This window comes from Anas platyrhynchos, chromosome 1, assembly GCF_047663525.1.
Source record: "Anas platyrhynchos isolate ZD024472 breed Pekin duck chromosome 1, IASCAAS_PekinDuck_T2T, whole genome shotgun sequence".
Taxonomy (NCBI): Eukaryota; Metazoa; Chordata; class Aves; order Anseriformes; family Anatidae; genus Anas; species Anas platyrhynchos.
In genome coordinates, this window is record NC_092587.1 from 127,187,612 (window position 1) to 127,211,419 (window position 23,808).

Sequence of the window (23,808 nt, forward strand, 5' to 3'; positions counted from 1 at the left end):
TCTGGCCGATTTTGCCATCACAAAGGAAGAGATTTTCTTTTCCTCATCTTTCTGCTCCTCCACAAATAACCCAAGCCAAATTAAAAAATAAAAAAAATTCAACGGCACTAAAAAACAAGATATAAATTCATCAAATATTATGGCAGAATAACAATGTAAAGCTTATAGAGACTTTTATTTCAGGAATTTTAAGCAGAAAAGAACAATTAAATTTAATCTATTTTTAATGCAGTCTGCCTTTTATCGTGAACAATCAGCACAAACAAAAATATGTTAGAAACATGAGTTAAGTTTTTTTTTCAGAGAATGTGTCATTAATATCTAATTGAATTTATATATAAAGGAGCAGTTAGCACACAGAATGTATCTCTAATATAGCTATAAAACAAACCAGGTTAATTTTTTTTTTTCCTGATTGAAACAGAATGAGAAAATTTAAACATGGGTAATTTCACAACTATTTTCCTCCTTTAGCCCTAGTCCTGGCGCTCATTCTCTCTGGAGCTGTGTACATTACATTTTCAGTATAACAAATGGTCAAGAGACTTTTTTTTTTTTTTTAAAGACATAATCTACTTCAATGGAACCACAAACTTTACTTAAATTTATGGAACTGGCCCAAGATACTTAACTGGCATGAAGAGAAAGTGATCCCATGAAAATAAAACACATGCTGCTGTAGTCAGTAAAATAAGTTTACTGGAGCGTTTTACAGAGCTACTGTACTTAAAAATTAATACCATGGGTAGAGTGACTACAGGAAGCTTTTTCAAAGAAGAACTATGCTTTAAATTATTCTTTGAATTAAAAAGAGGGAAGAGGGATTTCTTGATGCTTGGATTCTCCCCGTTGGTTGAGTTTGTCTGTAATATAAGATACAAAATCTAAATGCATAGTATATCAATTCAGGAGATCTGTCCTTACTATATTAACTCATAATTATATTTTTGTAGTTCCAACAGTACATGGTATCAATCTGATTCAGGAAAATATAATAGTGACTGAATGAAGAAAGTGTATGGAACAAATTCAAGGAACTCAATGCATATACAGCATGGAAAAAGAGATCAGTATTCTTACAGAAAAAGAGATCACCTATTTTTATCTCCCATTAGGAATGTAGAGTATAAAGTCTTTTGAAAACTGCAGGTAGGTCTTGTTGACTTTATTGAGCTATAGATCAAATCTTGTAATTTTGTTACTTATGATAATGATATAAAATGTTATGGCATTTCTTATTTTTATATAAATAAAATATCAAAGATATACTAGTAATAGCAGCAATCGGTTTTAGAATGAGTAGTTGATAGTTACCTCTGGAAGAAAGAAAAGTATTTTATTTTTAGCTTTTAAAAAGAGCTAGGGCTCCAAGATGAATGATTTCAATTCTGACAAAAATATGCCTTCAACAACTTCACGTACAACTGCAAGGGCACTGGCAGTTATATTTTTATTTCTGTAAGACAATCAAAGAGCATACCAACGGATGCACAAACAACAAACAGAACTGTCAAGTATTAAAATTATGAACATGATGATTTCTCCTCCTCTCAGGTGCAAACAAGCCCAAGCCACTTGCTGTGCCATTTGCCTACCAAAAGAAAACTTTATACTGAAATGGTTATATGACTAAATATAACGATGGGTGCACTACCAGAAGAGAAGGTTTTCAAACAAATTCCCAGCTTCTAGTTTCCATCCAAGCTAACAAAAGACAAAGTCATTAATTAGCACAGCTTGCTTAGAAACTCTGTGGTCAGAAGAACTTTCTGTTTGAAGTTCAGTAAATTGAAAAGGAATCAAAGCATCAGGAGGAGGAAGGGTCACTTGCAACTGTTTTTTCCAAAGTACATAATCTCTTCAGATCCGTAGCTTGCAATATGTGCCACAATCTGCAAAACTCAGGCTCTTCTGAAGATAGTGCACATTGACACTTTACACAGCCCTCATGGATACCAAAACGCTTAGTGACAGATTGCAGAAAAAAATGTGATTCTAAAAATCAAAACCTTTTGCTGCATTACTAAAAGATTCCAAAACAAGATAAAAAGGAGAATGGATAAAAACAGCTCTTCAAAAACAATATTCCAAAGAATTCCCATAGCAGACAGTAGTGATTGTTATCCCATAAAGAACTACACCTGGAGAACTCTAGAGAGAATAATCCTCTGCACGAGGAAGTATCAGAAACTGGTATCACTTCCGCACTACTGGAGATTTTGAGAATGACATTATTAAGAAGATATCTTTAGTCCCAAGTCATCTTTTATGACTCTTACGATGATCACCAGCAACACAAAACTTGCCAAATAACAGTGGATGTAAGTAGTAAGCAATGGATGTGGTATTATCACCCTCTTAACACTGTGTACAATCGCGTACTATTACATGCTTCTCAATACGACTGTTCTCTGGGTCTAGCTTGTTATTTGCTGCAGAAAGCTGGTATCAGGGTACATAGCTAGAATTGCATACATCTAGGACTCTAAGAGTTTTAAGCCTCAGAAAAAAACTTGGACAGTCACAATATATTAAGATTTTTGATATGAGTCCATTATTGCTGTAGTTGAAGAGCTATTACTACAGTGCTGTTAAAAGCTTTTACTACTGAAGTCAAACTTGGAGCTAAATAATTTTCAGGTAATAAATTACATTCACGGAGGAAGACCCTCATGAACATCCCAATGCTCTTTATGCAGACTTCCTCAACGAACAGACAAAGAAGAACAAAGAGCAGTGTCTGAAGCAAACACTTGCACACGCACTGGTGTGCACAGTCTGTCCCTAGACACTGTTCTGTCAAACAACTGCAAGTAGAAACGAGAAGAGGTTTTTCAGTCTCTGGTTGAATGAAGTTGATGTCAGCAAGCTTGTAGATGAGGATGCAACAGTTTCATCACTATCGCATTTCAGAAATATTATGCATCTCCTGTGAAAGACTAGGTGGAACTAGCCAATGCATTTTTCGTTATGCAAACACTCTCTCCCTCTCCTTAAGTATGAAAAGGAGTAAGGAGCATGTGTAAATCTGTCCTGGCTTGTAATCAGTGATGTTTTCAGTATCTACAGAGCAAGGTGCTTGTCAGTTGATATTTGGGAAAGTGCTGATTTTTGCGTTGCAACACAACTCACCTCAGTCTCTAATTCCTTCACTTAGTTTAATCTGGAAGTAGTTGATACCTGATCTATCAGCTGGGCTTTTAATATGTTCCCTTCCACCATGTCTGAATGGCTGAAATCTAAAACAGTGCAAATATAACATCTTTTTTTGGCAAATGCATCACTGAAACCAATGGCTCCAGCGTGCTACCTAAACCAATTAGGCGTGCTTACCCTTTCATGGACATTGTGATATCAAAAAATCCCAGAGTTTTAAACTAGATATTTAGTTCAGAACAGGTATCTTGGTGAACAAGTTCAGAAGGAGAGGTAGGAGCCACTACCCTAAAACCTAGCTAGCAAGGAGATATGGTGCATTTTTGTGTGCTAGTTAACACACGCATGCACATTCCATGCAGTTCAAAGAAAATTAAACAAACAATGAAAAAAAGCAGACAAACACTCCTCTCCCCCAGTTTTCAATAGATCAGCCCTCCAACAATACCCAGTCATGCCACCTCACTCTCTGACAGAAGATATTTTAACTTAGTTACTCCCCTTTGCCCTGCAGTACTGTTAACTTCTTCTGAAGCCTATTTAACTATGATGAGTGAGCACAATTTACTCCATTTCAAGAACCTTCAAAACCATAACTGCCATTTCATTTACAGAAATATTACAACCTAGTTTTTCAATGGCACTGAGTTCTGAAACCCAAACCTGAAATGTGGGGAATTCAAGCAAGCTACTTTGAAAAGGAGAGCATACATTACTGTTGGAGATGATGATCCCACTACTAGATAAAACAGTTTGATTTTCAAATTCCAAGTCAAGTCTGAAAGTTATCTTTTTTTTTTTTTTGTACACTGAGAACATCTGACATGACACCAAAATCAAAAAAGGAACTAATGTTATTAACAAATTAATAAAGTTACATTTTAATGAAAAAAATATGTTTTAAAAAAAAAAGTTGGGTAGAATTCTTCATTTTACTTATGTAAGAATGAAGTACACTGGAAAGAACCAGTAACATAAAGAGACAAAGGTATATTTTTGACACTATTTTGCACATGAAATTTAGTAATATACTACTATACTAATAGAAAGCCCGGTGGCCTGGTTGAGAATTACAAGAGCACATTTTTACTAGCCATAATTTTAGATAAAGTACCTGCAGTTTTAAAATTTTGTTAAACAGATATGCAAATGTAATTTTAAGTATTTTACTGTTTCCAGAACTGTTTTCCAAGATTGAGATGAGATGATGTTTAGGTTTTCCCAGTTCTTACAGGGACTTTCATTGTAAAACTTTTTGAAATACTAATATGTCACTGCCCTCTGATAAATAATGTTTCTCTCCCGAAAACTAGATGTAAATGTAGAAATACAGAAAAGATAGCAAAGGCATACACAATACAATAAAAGACACCTTTTCCCCCAACATAAAATAAAACATTGAGAATGGCTAAGGCACATCATCCTTATTCCAGTCACAGGGTATGGCAAGAAGTTGGAAGCTGTCATCAAGACACTGCCATGAAAAAGTTCTTAAAGAATTCTCTTTTATAGCAGTTTGATTTCCTCCTAATGGGTATCTGAAATTATTCAAGCTCTGAGGACACACAATAATGCATTTGCTACTTTTTGAACAGTATCAACATATGCTGCAAAAGGATTTGCTACAACATCTGCTTAAAACTTGCATATAAACTGGATGTTGAAGTATCTTAATGAAAACAGACACAGAAAGAGTATCTGACTGTCATATAGTGAAAACAGAAAAAGAACAAATAGATACATGCAGGTATGATCACAAATAATATAAAGTTACTGTACTAGTCTAGCATTTTAAAGTAGTACCATTCAAAACTGATAAACTTATTTTCTTTTAGAAATAACTGCATACTTACAGTTTGAGATTTCTTCTTTTTCTTTTTTATTGCCCTGAAAAACCCTTGCTTTTCTTTCTCCTTGAGCTGTTCAGAGTGACTGTTAAGATTTTCAGGACTTTTCCTAAACATGAGATAAGGTATTGTAAGACAGAGTTTATTTTGATATGATGCAAATTCTGTGTAATGGTGAGACCTTATGGCAAAGAATGAAAATTATTGATTGAAGCAAAAAGATTCTTAATGTTTAAACATTCATTGGTTCAATGGTTACTATACAAGTAACAGTCTTATTAAATGGGATAGGAGGAACAAAGTGTTAGGGTAAAATGATTAGTCAAACCAGTGAGTTACTTAGGGAAAAGGTTAAAGCATGCATGTTTTTTCTAAGCCAGAATTTAATACTCAAACCAAAATATTCACACACAAGTTTTTTTAGAAAAATGAAAATCGTATCTGAGAGAACATACAACTGGTGAGGAGGTACAAAAGCACTGGTCCAGTTTATCCATTGCTTGCCGGAGAGCTGGGAGTTGCAAAGTTCGCCAGACAGAACCAATTTCAATTGACACTCCTGACCTTTGCTGACATGGTTCCAAATTTATCATCAGGGAGGCTGGGGATCCATTTCAACTTAGAAACTTCAGTTAGTTTGTTATGCATGCGTGAGACAGTGCTGGCAAAAGAAGATGACCCAAAAGTGGAACAGTTGACTTCCCTGCAGACTGAATTTTATTTATTTCTCCCTCATATCTTGTTTACAGCAGAATTAACTACAGCTGATATCCAACACGTTACTTTAAGTGTACACAGTAAACTAAGGATGTAAAGCACTGATAAAGAGCAAAAAGATGGCTTATGAAGGACATTGGTGAGACATAGCTGTATGCAGTTCTAGTGCCCTTTAAGCTATTTTGAAAATTGGAAGTGCTGATGGGAAGTTTCACGAAGATAAAAAGAATGGTCTACATTAAAAGAGTCAGAGATTTCCATCTCTCTACAATGTCAAAAACACAGCCAAGCCAATCCCAACAATTACAGCTTCCTTGATTGTGGCGCACAGGTACTTAACCAGGAAGAAATTACAAAAATTACAGACCTTTAAAGTATAGGGCAAAGACATAACAAGAACAAGTAGGTAGATGATTAGGCCAGAGAAGTCTTGTTAGAAATAGGGCACTGATTTTAACAATGAGAATCATTAACCACAAGAAGAAACTCTGTAGTGAAGGAGTGGATTTGCCATCTTTGACATTTCAAATCAGGACTGCGTACGCTTCTGCCAGACGCACTGCTGGGCCTCAACCCCAGAGAATGGATGACAATTACTGGCAACTAACATATGTGAAGTCATACTGGATGATCTAATTGCCCCTTTTGAGCCTTAATTTGTATGAAAATAAAAAAGAAATTATTCTATTGTCTTGCTGGAAAACCTGAGGGACAGCCACAGTTCTAATGGCTCTGAATGGCAAAGAGAGGCAGCTTTGCTTGGAGCAACTGTAATGTAGCAACACTTTGCTGCCTGCTATAGTTATCTTTGGGTTCTAAATCTGGCTTAAAATGCTATGCTGTAAACTGGTGATTCAGCTGCTACTACATGCCAAGCTGACTTTTTTTTCCAAGCAAATGAGAAACACATTATCGAGGTGGGAATGACGACAGTTGTCCCCCTTATTAATGAGCATCTTCAATCTGAAATGGGGTTTGGTCAGTTCCTCCGTTTCTACCCAAAACCATCTCAAACTCGGAGTGCTACCTGGTTCTAACTAAATGCATGTAGTATTTAAACACTGTAACAAGGTATAATAATTGAGTAAAAGAAATGGGCTTAGAGGAAAGATTTATAGGCAGAGTAGACGGTGGGAATTTTGCTAAGTTAAATTTTTTCAACTTAAATCTAGATCCAGAAAACACATTCACATGTTCAGTGATACAAACAATGTGAAAATCTGAAATCTGAAATCTGGAAGTAGATACAGGAAAAATCTCTAGTTTAGTAAAACTATTAGATTCCTACCACATATTTTAAATATACGGGATTGCTAAAGATCCCTGCTTATGTCATGTCCCTGGATTTAGTACCATTGCATAACAGCAGTAAGTCTTGTATAATTCACTTAAAGCATCACAGCAGAGCCCAAAAGTAAACATTACTGACAGCTTTACATATTTTGTCAACTCACAAGAGCAACTTCACACAGACAAAACAACTACTGAGTTATTTACTGAAGTATTTTTAGGAGTTTCATCTTCTGTAATTTGTTAGAAAGCTTGGAGAAAAGCATGCACAAATATCCTGCTTGCACTCTCAAAGTCATGTGAAAAGGGCTGAAAATCTCCCAAATCTTTTCCCAGAGAAGCTACTGCACATCCTCATCTGCAAACGTACCCCCAAAACATGGCCTTAGTGCAAATTACCAACCCAGAGACTGTGCTGCCCATTGAAGAACTAGGCTCAGATCCTAAGTGCCAGCATGGTTTGCCTGCACCGTCCTTTAAAATTTGTCAACGTCTTGCTCTGGCTTTTCTGCTCCAACACCTATTCTTCAACGGAGATGCTGTATTTTTAAAAAGTGAACTTACTCTTTAGAATAAAACTTGGGACAATTTTTGCACGCTTTTAGACAGATTCACTCAAGTGTAACTCATTTCTTCAGCCCAGTGAACCTAGACAAGAAAACTGCTCCCCACAGCAGGTGAGTGGAAAGGCCAGAAGTGAAATTCTGTTTTTTATCTTCCTCTTTGTTAACTCCAGTGACCGGAAGAAAAAAATGCAAGGGGCTGAGAACTCTGCTCATTTCCAATTGCCGCCTACCCAAAAGCCAGTGGTTTTACATGGACGGGTTTATGTCATTAACTCCTATGACTCATATTGCAGCACAGTTGTCTGAAAAAGCACTGACCTTGAAAAGCAACTGCTTCCAAACACATGCTCATTATGTGAAGAGAGCGAACATATATAGCATTATAGCAGGAAGTTTCAACACCAGGATTTTGCGCTGAGTAAAAATAGAGCAGAACATTTTGATCGCCGAGATGAAACACCGGGATATTTTAGGCATCCCGAAAGATGGGTTTCAGACAATGGACAGTACAGGAATAAGTGAGGATTATCAGAAAAAATCTGTATGGTATAGCCACACGGTAATTCTTCCAATATAACGGCCAAGTCCTGGTGTTTTGCATAAAGCTTCAGCTTTTGAAAGCAGCAGTTACACCACAGCCTGTGTCTCTATCACTAGGAAGCAAGACTAGCCCTAGAGAAGAGCCCCCACTGAGAGAACTCACCCTCAAGCAGAAACTAAAGGCAAAATTTCCTCTTCTCCATTATCCCTTTTATCCCTTTTTGTGCCTTTTGCATGCTTAGGACACATAATATAGATCATATTGGTTATTCTGGTCAGAGACATTTGGAAAAAGACACAGAAACTAGAGAAATGCTTTGACTATCGCTAGCATTTATTGCCCCTGGGGAGGAAAGGTATCCAACTTCATGCAGGTACATCGGTGTGTAGCAGCATGTATGGATGGAGGCAAAGAAACTGCTGTGCTTCAGCATTTACTTCAAAAAAAAAAAAAAAAAAAAGGGAAATAGGAAGCGTGCTGCACTCATGCTGCCACAGATGCGTTCATACTGCACAAGGCTCCTTTTTCGGCAATTCCTTGTGCTCTTCAGTACCCCTAATTTCAGCAGGTAGCCTGGTTAGAAATCCTCTTTAGCTGCCACCATACTACTTACTCCCCTTACAGCACAGCTCACAATTACGTAAGTCAGATTTTGGCCTAAAGGAGAAGTTACTGAAATATCTGAAGTTTTCTTCAAAATATTAACGAATATTTAAAAAGTCCATCCACCTTGGAAGTTATACAGTTACCATAAACAATGGCAAGAAAATGTCTGAAACCAGTGAAGAAACTCAAATACACGGTTTACCTAAAATAAAAATATCAGTCCTGCAAGCTTAGTAAAAACTTCTAGGTGTAATAGCCTGGCACTGAAAGCTGAAAAAAACAAGAGATCAACTCAGAACATTGCTAAAAGCTGAAAACCTTCTTTCATGTGAAAAAGTTGGATTTATTAGCTGGAACGAAACCCATGTCTACCATCTTATATACAGAATCCCACACAGCAGCCTCTATAACCACAGTATCACTTAAGGCTACGGCTTTACTAAAAAGAAGTATACATACTTGTATGTGTGTGTACATATATATACACATCCCCTCCCCAATATAATTCAATATTAGTAAATAACAAATATTTGGAACTAGTTGGCTTCATGACCTCGTACTTCCCTAGGCTTATTTCTTGGACTGAATATTGACAACTACAATTTTGTAAGGATTCCTTGCAAGTAACATTGTATTTCATTACCAAATTTTAGTACAAAAAAAAAAAATCACTGATGACTGGTGAAGGGCTGGGGAAGAGGCACTTGCTGGTTACTAGAAGAGAGCCTACATGCATTGGCAGTGAGGCTCAAATGCAGCCATACAGATGAAAAAAGCAAACGTAGGAGATAATGCATATACGAGAGTCTTGGGTAGGAAACGTCAGAGGGAGAGCAATAGCATTAGGAAGGTGAATATCTTCAGGCTATGCTGAGCAGATTCCTAAAGGCTCAACCAGTGCAACACACAGCTGATTTTTTAAGCTTGCAAACAACAAATTTGGAATATTGGTATTTTTAGAAAAAAAAATCTAAAAATCTGTAAATGAACTGGAGCGTACTTGCAATGCAGGAATGGATGGGATACAGACAACTGAACAAGCTTTCAACCACCTTGTTCAGGTATTGGCAACCTTTTTGTTCCATGGACTTCAGTGCGACTGCATTGTCACGCTGCCATTGAAACAGCAAAATTAAAGCCAGTCGGGTCATGTTCATAGCATACTGTAACGTTTTGGAGTTACAAAACTAACAGCAGATAGATAAAACAGTAAGGGTGTTTTTTTGTTTGTTTGTTTGTTTTCTTGTTGTTTTGTTCTTGAGTCAGAGTGTGTGTGCTTATGTATTTATATATAAAATAATATTGTATGTATTTCCCCTTATTTTTTGAGGGAGGTATAACATATACCAGCTGTTTGTCATAGAATTAATACATTTTAATGGACATAAAAGGTCCAAACTTTCCAAAAGTCCCCACATATGTTGTAAGCAACCAACACAAGAAGCACCTCCAGCATGATGGAAGATGAAATGCTGCATGTTGGAGTTTATTCCAAGGAGATACTTAGAACTGTAATAAAGCAATTATTACATATAGTAACTCAGGTCAGCATTTTGGTACACTGGCAGAACAAGGTTTAAGTATCTTGCCTATTACCTACTAATTTTTCCCAGGTTGAGACAAAAGTTGAGAGAGAATAAAATTCTTGTATCTAAAGATGGAAAATTGAGCAAGTTCAAGGTCACTCGCAGGAAATTAAACTCAAAGATTTTCTAGAAAGATGAAAATTTGCCTTTTTCAAACCAAGTCATCTGAAGTTCTGAAATGATCTAGAAATTTAATAGTAAAACCTGGTAACAAAAGTTGAGTTCATAACATCTTTATTTTAAAGAGGCAGGACAGTGAGGACAGAGTGAAGAAATGCACACAAAGACAAGGGAACATTTGTGACAATTCAGTCTAGCAAACATTCACAAAATCTTTGACAGAAGAAAGGCAACACAGAGCAGTAGTATGAGAGGAGCCATATTTTACAGTAGTGGCAAGTCCAGGTGGAATACATGTCACTCATAATTTGAGATGAATTGTCATGTACCAGTCATGTATGTCCATCAGACATCAAATATTTATTTCATCATAAAATTGATGATGTAAGCAGAATCACATTCCATTAGAGCTTTCAACATTTTCATAAGCATTTACACAACTTCTATACAGAAAAATAAGTAGAGGAACAGACTCTACATCACTCAGGAATCTGCATTTATGGCACAGAACAATTTTGCAACAACATTAGACCATTGCCAGGACAACTTGCACAGAGTAACATGTAGAGCTGGGCAGGAAACATTTCAGGAAAATAGGGACTTGGAAAAGCAAAGAGAAAGAGGAATGCATGCCAAAATAGCAGGTAATTTGATGTGGAGGGCACTGCCATTCTTTCCATTTTACAAGACAAAAAGCTTATTCTTCTGTGGGTTTTTCTCTCAAAGGAGCTGCTCCACTTAATGGAAATATTTGAGTATGGTAAGTGGAGCAAAGACTTAAATCTAACTGTCTCAAAGTTAATCTAGAGCCTTATTCAGTAGGCTATACTCAGCATCTCTTGTGGTCCTTTCATTATTTCAACAAAATGAAACAGCTTCGAGAGAATATACTGAGGGTAAAAACAGAGAATGTGCTTCAAAATAACCTCTAACCTCTGGTTCAGGTCTTTCACTTATTAGATCTAAGATTTCTGTTCACATCTCTGGTTTAAATAAAGAAGAACAAAAGCTGTGCACTTGAGTTCCTTGTACGAAAAAATGTAATGCTGACCCCCAAATATCTGTTATTTTGAGTATCTCTCTGGTTTTGACTGTGAATTCCATCCTGGAGCTGAAGAATATTTCCAATAAAAGGTGAGTAGATATTAGTCTGTTCCTTTGAAAAGTTTTGGTAATTTAGCATTGTAAGGAAAAATATACTTTGCCAAAAAATTCCCAACCAGCTCTAACAACATATACTATTATTTCAGTTCAGAATTAGAATAACATTACATATTTCTTTGTATTAACCACATTATAACAGGTAATATATTGCCAAATGATATATAAAGCAAAACAAGATTCCAGTTAGCTTCTGTTGTATGCCAGATAAAAAGATTCAAATATGAAGGACAGGAAAAGATGTAAGAAGGTCCAACAGTGGAAACAAAGACCTTCTTTAGCCACAAATTACAACATAAGTACCACCTTTTTACATAACTGATGAGATTCCCAAAACTAGCATCCACTGAACTGATGTAGGTGGAGCTACTGAAGGACAGGAAGCAGACTCTAGTGTATCAGAGCAGGAGACAAGTGTTCTGGAGTAAACATCTTCTGTTGCTGACTTGGGTATATAACCTGAATAAAAGCTGAAATAACCAGTTGTTTGTGTCCCACCCCCTTCTTTTTTAAGCAGGTAATTCATAGGTTGTTCATATGAAATTACATTATGTCAACAAACCACTGAAACAGTTCGTTAAATAGCATAGTTTCATCACTTTCAGAGAGCAGTGTTTCATATAGCGGTATGAAGTACAGTTGAACCATGAGAATGCATACAAGTCCATTCCTCCCAACAATTCTTTGAAACTTCATTTGCTTATTTTTATTCACTGTGCTTTATTGTGATCAAAGTAGAACATTAAGAGTACTTTAGAGCTGTACAGCTCTCACAGCAACAAAATTAAGATATTTCCCCTTTAAGTCCTGCAAAGCTACACGTATGTTGTCATTCTACTAGCATAATTATAGTTAATTGTTCTATGTTCTATATGGAGTCATGCAATGTTTTTTAAAACCCTTTAAAATCACCGTTTTCCCATATAATATATTCAATTCCTTCTGTGGTATGTAAGCAAAGAGAGCAGCAGTCCCCATTGTAGGGTGAATATTATATTCTTCATTAATACAGTCATTTATATATGGAAACATGCATTTTGATAACTTTTTACATTTTTCTGACAATTCATGCTTCTGGAATCCACAGATGAAGCTATGGGCTTGCTATACGCACACAAGCACTTCCATCATCTTTAACCAAAGACTGATAATAGAAAAAAGAATCAGGGAAGACCGAACAAAAGTGTACAATTTTTAAAGCAATCAATGTGATGGTGTGATGAAGTACTTCTTGTTGCTCAAAAGGGACTGCAAACATGCAATGCTATGGCAATATAGTCAGAGGAAGCAATTAAGCATGTATAAATAATCACAAATTTTGAAAAAAAAAAGTTCTAGTTTTTTTTTTTTCTTCTTTAAAATCCACCCCCTTTTTTCCTGCCATTCTCTACACATCTGTATAAATAACAACTCACCAGGTATCAAAGGTGGTTTGTCTCTTTGAGTGGTTTGCCACCGTGCTGCTGTCTGCTGGTAATACAGAGGCTCTGTTTGACACATTGTTTTCTATGTATGTACTCTCTGGACGTGGAGATGGAACTGAACAGAGAAATAGCAAACACTGTATACTGAGCTCTGCCAAAATCGCATCTTTTGAGTTGTCTGCTTCCTCTCTACCTCTTTTATAGAAACCAAAGAATGAAGAGACCAAAAAAAAAAAAAAAAAAAGAAAGTAGTTTGTGCTTTCATACAGCTTGGTAAGCCTAATACTAATACTTCCAAGACAATGTTGTAAAATGATGGCATCATCAGAACTGGGGTAAGATGCTGTTGGGTATTGAGAACACCTCTATCTATAAGGGCCCACAAGTGCGACTGATAGTTAAGAATAGAAAACAGAATGTAAGGTTGGAATATTGTTATTACAGACAGGAAATAATACAGTTTACAATTCATCTTCACTCAGGACTTAATTAAAAAAAAAAAAAAGGCTAATACCCACCCTGAAAAAAATTACTGGGTTTTGATGTAACTAAGAGTAATGAATTACTCATTAAAAATAAAAGGATCAAAATCAGATACTGTATGTTTTCAAAAGAATCATACTGTATTTTCAAAATAGATTCTACACACCTAAATACAATACGTTATCAGAAGTACGAGTATCACCAGAAATATATGCAGTGGATTAAAAATTCATCAGACACTAGCTGCAGCATTATTTCAGGATCACACTAGACTATCAATCAAAATTGAATTGGGAAGTTTTTTTCAAGCTTTAGTACAAAAGCACATGCCAATAACATCCGTGTGAAGTCAATACTTAAGAACTGAATATATATGAATTTGCTTTTTCATGGCAACTTTTTCTTTCAACAGCTTTTACATATACTATTATTAATTTATTACTTGAATATAATTATTTCATTGTAAAAGTGGTATTAAGTCTTTGAACTAAAATCAAGTTGTTTCATAGATGTAGTTAAAGAGGAAGAAACCTCTAATTTATAATAAAGTACTGAATACAGCCCCAGACCTACAGTTTCATTAGCACATGAGTTATGGAAGGTCATTCTTTCTTGGTGCCTCTCTTTCACAGTGGCCAGTGTTTTAAGAGTGTTTTAAAGATTAATAAAAGCAATTCAGGATTAAGGATTCTTCAAGGATTCTCTGTTACACTGTAAAATTTTAAACTCAACAGCATTGCTCCAACACTTAAAACTTTAGTGCAATGTTAAAGCTTGCATATTGCAAAGGGACACCTGCGAGGGATGGCAGATTTGAACATGTCTAAATCAGGTCATCAGCCAACTGATCAACTTGAAGAGGATCAGAGGGAGATTGGTGACTCTACTTAAGGTTATTAGGTGACTCGTAATCGAATTTTAGCTGATTGTGACTTCTTAAGGTTCAGGGGAACCCCACAAGCTTCCTAGCACTTGTGGAACAGTAATTAGCTTATCATCCTTGTCCTTTTCAAAAGGATTACCCAGGTTTAGCCATGAGACATCTGCTCACAAATTACCATGTCTTCTGTACCATACTAAAACAGTATCTATTTGTGTATACGTATATAAGCATATGCACACATACATATATATATATGTACACACACGCGCGCACACATTCCTGGGATTATATTAGGATATTACTATATATATCCTGGGATATTACTTGTAGGAAACCCTGAACTTTAGTAAACATGGGCGAAAGATAAGAATATAGGGGTGTCATAAGTAAAAATGTTTTTAGATTTAGTATTAGTAAGAATTTAAAATAGGAAATGTTTAGAAACATTAATAAACTATTTATCTGATAATTTTCATTTATTTTGTTTAACTTTCTCTAATAGATTATCTTCTGGTATATAAGGAACTATATAAAAAAGTTCCAATAAGAAATACTTTTTGCAAAAGTAGAATACAAATACAATTACTACATACAACTTTACAGGTCAACCTAGTATCTGAAAATGTAGTAAAAACTCTTTTTCCAATTTTTTTTGTTGTTCACATTAGTTCCCTGTACACTTTTTCACTACCTCATTTATATTCCACGTTAAAATTCTTGTTTAAATTTTAAAGATGCACCATAAAATTACCTCTGTAAAAGCTGCCAACTCTTCTTGGAACAGGGTCATTATACAGAATTCTATTTTCCTTAGTAGATGCTCCATCTTCTGTGTGTGGATCATGATACGCTCCACCCTAAACAAAAGAACAGTCAACTATTTAAAATGAAAGACTATAAAGTGATTTGTAGTGGCTTTAACCAACATAGTCAGCAATAAACTCTCAACTTCACTACACACAATTTCCCTTTCATGTCATTAATAACTGCCAGCCTCAAATCACAGACCCCGTAATCAGTAATTATTTGTTTTAGCTGTTTGTTCATTTTTTCCAAAATGACAAAAATGGCATTAACAAATTTTGCCTCTTAATTGTAATTTTAAATACTTTAGCATGATGCGGACCTCAGATTTTCGCCGTGAATGAAATGCAGCTGTAACATCTCTGGAGGAATCTTTTACTGGAGGTCTTGTTAAATTTGTTTCTGATGGAATCTGGTCACTCTGCTAATGGCAAATTTTAAACAGTAAACAGGACATGCATGTAATTTGTGATTATTGCAACACCAAAGCACTATCTCTTATCAGCTGATATACAGTAGTACCTAGAGGTACCAACAGTCACAAAGTCTACTGTACACAAAATAAGAGGTAGTCCCGGAACTAAGAGATTTATAAACTGAATAGGTAAGCCAGACCTAACAGAGTTTCATCATTTCTAAATTAGACTGTTTTCCTGAAGAAAATGCTTCCTGGAAGGTACTTTACTAAAAATTTAAGTACACCCTCAGCTACATTCATATGCATGGAATTTGCAACCAAATATAACTTAACACAGTTCTTAAATGAACCAAGTGCTGCAATTCTTTCTGCAGAAGGAACCAGATAAAATTCAATATTCTAAGACCTCACAGGAAACTGTACTGAGACCCCTGTATGAATTTAAATCTAGAACGAGAAGGATGAGACCTAAGAAGATGACAAACCAGAATTAAAAACTGGAATTTCAATTCAGCATGAGTGATCTGCAAAATCTATTTCGCTTTTCATTAATAAAGATCTGGTCTCACTGTCAAAAACAAAACAGCCCTTGAAACTTTGTCAAGATGAGAAATGCAACTAAAGAAATGCTTTAAAATCAGAGATTTATTTATTTTTTTTAATTTGCAAGAGGTTCATAGATTTGATTAAGTTACCTCTTTTTCAGATTAAGTTATCTGTAAGATACCTCTTGTTTGGCAGCAGTGAAGTTATAAATATCAGACAGTAATAGCAACTTGCACTTGATTTCTTTTGCTTACCTCCTTTTGTATAAATTTAGCTTAAAAATAAAAGAGCCCTTAAATTAACAGTGTTGTAATTTAGACTTGAAAAGCACCCAACCTAACACAGAATGTAAGTCTTTTTTTTTTTTTCTTTTTTAAAGGAAGATTTAAAACCTGGCAAACAAAGAATGCTTTTCTTTAAAATGACCTAGTGATGGCTAAAGAGAAACCAGAAACAGGGAAGTACAGAAACGTCACAAAATGTGAGCACAGAGATAGAGAACAGTAGTGGAGAGAACCAGAAGAACTGAATGGAAAAATTTAACAGGAAAATAATAGAGATTATTTGAGAGCATTTATATTATTCCTGAATTTTTAAGTTCACTAAGGCTGAAGGAAGAGAATTTTTTTCATTTGTAATACAGATTGTGGCAAAAAAAAAAAAAATAAAAAATCAAAGAATGACTTTTGTGTAAATTCCTTCATAAGGCATATGAATATTGTTAATTTAATTCTGATTTGTTATTCAAACTACTCAAATGAAAAAATATAGGTAAGAATTTACAGACTTGCCATACATTTCAGAAGAGTATTTTTCCTTTCAGACTTCTGCTGGTTGAAATACCAATTTAAAACAATGAATTAAAGGCTTCAGATTACAAACACTGACCATAAAAGATAAAGGTGAATTCTTTACAAATGATTAGGCATTGCAAAGTAAACCAAAATGAACAAAACCATAAGTATTAGGATGTACATTGATTTTTCTTATCAAAATAAAAGTTTGTCAACCAGCTGTCAAAAGACAAAGAATGATCTATAATATGAAATAAAATTAAAGTTATTTATCAATTTAATATCCACTACATAATTCAGAAAAAGATGCTGATACTCTGAAGAATACAAGGCAGCATGAGCTTTTATCAGAAAGTCAAATATTGGTTTTACTGCCCTCCTACAGTAATATCTTGAAGAATAAGAATTTAACTTATGTGTAACTTATAACTGAAATAGGAGAGAGAACAAAATGATTACACAAAGAAAAAATAAAATCTCATTTTGAAATGGAGCTGTAATCCTCTCTAAGTAGCTATTGTTCTTTAAATTAGATTGTATTTCTCCTCATGAGATTTTTCTTCTCTCCTTATAATGAATACACATAATCCTGAATGGAGAAGATGTGGTAAGTACAAAAATAATGTATTTTAATTATGGTATAATTATTTAATGTGCTTTTAAATAAATAAATACTAAAAGAAGAAATGTTTTATGTTTTTTTTTTCTTACTGAAGAGCCACCCAGTACATGAAAACTTTTTATGTGCTGTGCTACTTGCAGACTACATTAAGTCCACTACGCATATTTCTTACATAGTAGGCAGAGGTTTGTTTAGTCTCTTAAAGTAAAGCATATTTCTAGACCTTCAATAATATTTGTAGCTCTTTGACTTCCTTCAATTTGTCGACAAATCTGAACAAGAATTTCTCTCCCTTGAAGTCACTTTATTACACAAATGTGTATTAAAAAACAAATAGTTGTTCTATGTACTTCTCTCCACACCATTTTGCTCCAATGTTGGATCAATGGTAAGAGCAATTTAAGGATCTGGGGACAGTCATCTTGTGTAAGACATTACATAATTCCTATGTATTATATAAGGGAAGTAAATCAACACGAGAACTGGCCCTTCCTCTAGACTAATGAAATAACATAACAAGGTAAGGTAACTATTGACAGTAATCATTATATAGCTGCTAGGGAGTCAGTTTACTCCAATTTACTGGTGGCTTCTCCAACATCAAATACCTCAGTTATTTATCATACTAATCAGGAGAAATACTGCAGGTTTTGATATCCCTCTGGTACATTACGCCATTTCATCAATAACGTCATGCTATTAAGCAAGTGAAAAAGCTCACTTCAAAAATTAAGATTAGAATTCACAACAGAAAGACATACAAGAAAAGCTAAATAAAAACAAAAATGGGAAGGTTAATTAAGCAAAAATAATACGATAAAAATGACAGAGAACGTAACAGACTATGAACTAATTAAATTTTAACTTCACAGTTTCTCTGTTCTCACATTTCAGTACCTTGAAAGAACAGTATTCACAGTCCAATTACTGTTTTTAACGTGGTCTCTCATTTTGCACTCCAAATATTTAACCTTCTTTAAAAAGAAAACCAACACCTAACATTCTTTGTCTTACAACACCACGAATGAATAACTAACTATGGAAACAAATAAATAGGAGAGAGAAAGCAGGACACTGTTCCCACACAAAATAAGACGAGGAAGGTAAGTCTTCTGTAACAGGTGATATTTTGAACTAACCCTATTAGTATCTTCTGTACAGTCTTCTCGTGAGGAGCCAACAGACCTTGTGAGTGACTTATGCTGCACCTGTGGAGATAACAGTTGCAGGCTGTTTGCTCTGGCTGCCATCCCTTGCCCTATGTTTAAGCCACCCTCTGAGCCCTTTGACCTCACTCTGTCCCGGCTCACATACATCGAGTGTCTATGAGGGCGCTGCTGTGAAGAAAAAGGGCTGGTATAACCTAGACCATAGGAAAAAGATTCATGCGGAGCAGAGAGCGAGTGGGAATGGCTTCCATCCATATGATCTGGCAGTTTTAACTCCTCCATTGTTTTGGAATGCCTGGTCGACGGTCTTCGGGTGTCCAAGGTACCCTCGCTGCGGTTATTCCTGGCGGATGGGCTGAGCAAAGTTCTGTTATCACCGTGTCGGGGAGCGGTCGGACTGGTGGGGGAGTTCAAGTCCATGCAGCTGGATGGAAAATAGCGACTGCTGTTCGGTTCTGCAGCCTGAGCCCTGGCCTCAGACAGGTTGCCCACGGATTTCGAGTCTGTCAGAACCCCATGGCTCTTTGACTTTGTCCGATACGAAGGACTCTTAGAAGACTGTGGAATAGTATCAATGTAGCTGTGGCGACTATGCTTATCACCGGGCTGCAGCGTCCCGGTTTTGCTTTGAGAAGTTTCCATAAACGAGTGCCGGTTCTGCTGAGATCTGGTGTTCGACTTCAGGTACTTTGTGCCTGGACCATCAGAACTTTTGGGGTCCACGTTAAAGTCAAATTCTGTTTTGGCCTTTGTTTCCTTTGGGCTAAGAAGATGTGGCATGTTGTTATTGGCTAGGTCTTTGTTACCCGATCCAGGCTGGTTGCTCGATTTCTTTGTATGCATTGGGCTGTGTGCAGCTCCAGAAAGGTTGCCATTTAAAAAGCTTTCATTTGCTGGAAGACCCTCTTCTCTTGGGCCGCCAATCCCTAGTGTCTGTATGTCCTTGCTGTTTGATCTGTGGTGTGACTGCAAAGCAGAACTTTTGCTGGCTTGATTTCTACATTAAAATGCATAAAGAAACGTTAATATACCAGACTACACATTCATACATTAATAACTTCAACAAAATCATAATCATTTCAGAAGGGAGCTGCCATTTAAAACTGTGACATTTATCTGCAGCAAAATGAACAACTGTGAAGTAGGCATCAGAAGCCCCACTAGAGTAACAAGTTTGCAAATGTTAGTACATTGTTGTTTTTTACTGGTTATATCCTAACAGACAAACACAGTTTTGGTTAAAGGATTATGCTAACACAGAAAAAAGAAAAGATATAAAATCCAGTACATGTCTGTGAGTAACGTGTGTGTAATCACTACTATAAGCAGTACATTATGAAAATCAGCTGTGTATCCACTGAAAATGAAGTCTTAAACACATCTGGCATATCAGAGTTAAAGTGGAACAATCAAGCATGTCAGCACTGCCAAAAAGTCCTATCCAATCAATGCTCCAGGCTAATAATGTCTGTCCGAGGTGGGTGGATGCAGCAGGGAGAACAGAGGATGTTGAGCTGGTAAAGACATCGAGATGGATTGAGCCTCAGGTCTGTGCAGCCAAGCAAGCCCTGTAACACCAAACCTCAAACCTGGTCTACCACAGGAACCCTGACTTTTGCACAATTCAGATTTTCAGAAAAAAAGAAAACCACAAAAACAAAACAAAACAAACAAACAAAAAACAGTTCTGCTTCTGGACCTACGATGGCCCTGCAAAACAGTGCAGCCATGACTGAGCAGTGCTGTGGCTAATTTTTTTTAAGTTAGAAGTGTATAGAGATTTAAAACCTAACAGTGTAAGGAACCTAGTAATTTTAAATCAAGCAGGTAGGTAAGCCTTCATATTACATGAAGTTGTCCACGGACCTACCTTTTCTTTTTTGATGCCATAGCTCTAAGGGTACAACTTCTATCCTAAATATGTACAATATCAGCTGAAGTTTTTTGGTATTTGTTTCAGAAAAAGTACAGGTTGTAAACATAATTGTCCAAAATCTTAAAATGAGGAATATATATATTTAATGTAACAGGAAGAACTAAAGAAAAACATGGCTACGATTAAAAGCCACTGTACCTCTGCATACTTCAGAGGGTGACCTTTAGGAAAGCTTTTGTTCAAAGAATACGGTGAGATTCTTTGTACTGAAGTATTTCATCCACACGTAAACCTGTCTTGTTAATGTATTAAAATCAAGTAGCTTCTCTCTCAAGCTACATGGGTTCAACAGGGGAGTCACTGAGCAAATACACCCTGCTTAAAGTTGAAGTAGACTAGACTGAATTCATAACTGCAATTGCAAACAAAATTCTGTTTATTCCCAATTTGGAGCATGATCAATGCAAACATATTTCTTTTTGGTGAATTTTGAACTTCAAATATCATAACTGTGGACAGATTTCCACAGGTACAGTAAAGGCAGCATTCCAAATAGAAAAGCACTCCTTTGGAATTTCAGGACCACCTCCAAATCACAGATTCCCCACTGTTGTTCAGGAAGGAAGCTAACTTTTTTTTTAAGATGGATAACAAGCCAACTTATTTTACCATTGTCATGTCAGAAAAGGCTTTAATGTGTTTTGTTGTTGTTTTACAAGAAGCATTAAGCCTGATGCAAAAAGTTAACCAAAATATTCAGCTTGAATAGCTAGAATACAATAAAACTATGTCTACCTTATTTATTCAGTGAAGCAACAAGGAGCAGTGTGTCTGAACTGTCAAAAAACTAGTTCTCTCAAAGATGATATTCCATATATGCATGATAGCAACTTATTCACTGGCACAGAAAATATCAGTAATGAGGGTCACATAACTACATTTACCTGTTAGATAACGTGTTGCTGTCTACATGGTAAGGTTTTCTCTTAGCTGACCGTGACGGTGAGCTTCCACAGCGATCCAAGAGTCTTTGTGTTTGAAACGACGGATGGTTCAAGCATTGTTCTGTCAAGTATCTGTCTGCTGGATCTAACTTCAGTAAGTTCTTTGGAAAACAAATCCCAAAGTGTATGTGTTAATATCTGTATTTGTATCAGCAAAATTGTAACAAAATAAAGAACAACACTGTGATAGTTTTTTAATCTCTGTATCTGTGATTAGATGCAAATGCCAGAATATATTAATTATAATACACATGATACAAAATGAACAGTTTCAAAAATATTATGCTCTGCTTAAGGGATGGAAGGCATTGGATATACTTATTATGATGTATATATATGCTATATATATTCTACATGTGCATAATATATGTACATATGTACATAATGGATATATGTAAGCATACTTATAAACTTCTATATTTGTGCTTAAAATGTTTAATACAAAAATAGGCAAACGTAAAAATATGTATGTTTTATCTATAAATGCCTACAGATTTTCAAAATACACTGATTTTAAGCATACTTTTCTGGATATGCTTTACAACATTGTTGCTTAGAATGAAAAATACTAAATTTACCAGTAATATAATGCTACGAGACAGGCTTTACAAAAAAAACAGAACAAACATATAGGAACCATCTTTATATCTCGTATATGACATATAAAAAAACTCCTTTAAAGTAAGCATTTTTTAAAATATACAAATATAAGAGTTTTTTTTTTTTTTTTTTTTTTTTTTTAACTTCGGTAACGGTTCAAGACCCCACATATTTTTAAAGAATCATTTATACTGCTTACAATGTACTCAGAATAACATTTGCCTTAGAATTCTGTAAGATCTGCTGTTTCTGAACAAAGAGACCTTCTGACATGTAGAGAACATTTAATCACAAAACCAAATAACATTTGGTTGATTATTTTTGATAACTTTGAAAGGTTCTTTGCAGGAATAGGGCCATACTTAACATACCTTGGAATACTTCAACATGCATGTCTGTCAGCAAGGATAAAAGTTTGAATGGCTATTAAAAAGAACTGGTATTTTAGGCATTATATAGGTTCACTAGAGAACAACAGTATGTGTATATATGCAGAAGGATACACATACACGCACCAAACGCATATCTGTATACACATTAGCATAGTATTCAGCCACTTGACCACACAATAGTTTTCCCTTCACAGGATCCCTGCGCTTCAAAATGGAAAATGCTCAAAAAACAAAGCAAGTGTTCAGCATTTCAGTGTAGTTCAGTCACACAGCATGCAGCATCTGCCTTTCTCAAGTGAAAAACTTTGTACTGAGTGATTTTTTCTTTCCCTCCTTTATTTCTGGTGCTTATCACTACAGTGATAGAATTGGCCCACACAAATGTGACTTGTACATTCCTTGTCAGAAGAGAGGCTGTTTGCCTCTTGCAAAGGCTGGACCACAAGCAAGGAGTACTGGAAGTCCATGGGCAATCGTAAGGCTGTGAACCTGACTGGAATCACAGAGGAGTCACAGGGACAGGGCTGATGGCAGGGGCATGGTCACTGGTGGGTATGGCTGGCTTCAGAAGCAGGGAGGTGGGGAGGAAGAGGAGTGGCACTCCATATAAACAAGTGCCTGAACTGTACAAAGTGCCAGCATGAAAAGGAAGGTATATCCATTGTATCTCCGGGTTGGGATTAGAAGGGAAAGCCAACATTTATGATGTTATGGTGGGGGCGTGCTACCAACTACACATCTAAAACGACTCTTCCTACAACAAGCAGAAATCTACTGATTACAGGTCCTCATCCTCATGGCAGACTTCAGCTACCCAGACATGCAGCCTGCGTAGATGGTCCAGGAGATTTCTAGACTATGTTTGTGGCAATTTCCTAATCCAGCTGCTAGAGAGGCAAAACAACCAGGGGTTGGACTCCACTTTACCTGACCTGCTGTTCACTAATGGTAAAGTACTGGTCAGAGAAGATAGTCAGAGATGTAGCAACCCTGAGATGTTTATGGTTAGGATGCAAATAAAGGATCACAGACTTCAGATTCTGTAGGGGATTCCTGGACAGAATAACCTGAAAAACTGCTATTAGAAGAAAAGCATCTAGGAGAGCCACTTGATTTTCAAAGAAAACTTCCTGAGAGTGCAGGAACAAAGCATCTCATTGTGTGGAAGACCACAAAATTTCACACAAGGTCAGCTTGGCTAAA

At 36.0% G+C, this 23,808-nt stretch overlaps 1 protein-coding gene across 12 annotated transcripts in view; it reads right to left on the bottom strand.

Moving 5' to 3' along the window:
- The window catches only part of CDKL5 (cyclin dependent kinase like 5), a 130,327-nt gene that overhangs the window by 9,024 nt on the left and 97,495 nt on the right, over window positions 1-23,808 (bottom strand). For 7 of the 12 annotated variants that reach the window (XM_072028902.1, XM_072028923.1, XM_072028925.1 and 4 more), the window contains 7 exons: window positions 21,554-21,714; window positions 18,704-19,730; window positions 15,507-15,608; window positions 15,132-15,237; window positions 13,006-13,129; window positions 5,010-5,112; window positions 741-863 (listed from right to left, as the gene is read on the bottom strand). In XM_072028902.1, coding sequence (XP_071885003.1) covers window positions 741-863; window positions 5,010-5,112; window positions 13,006-13,129; window positions 15,132-15,237; window positions 15,507-15,608; window positions 18,704-19,730; window positions 21,554-21,714 — 1,746 coding nt within the window. Of the gene's footprint in view, window positions 1-740; window positions 864-5,009; window positions 5,113-10,526; window positions 12,735-13,005; window positions 13,130-15,131; window positions 15,238-15,506; window positions 15,609-18,703; window positions 19,731-21,553; window positions 21,715-23,808 lie in introns of those variants that run through there. The other 5 variants (XM_072028936.1, XM_072028940.1, XM_027448172.3 and 2 more) reach the window with 5 other exon arrangements.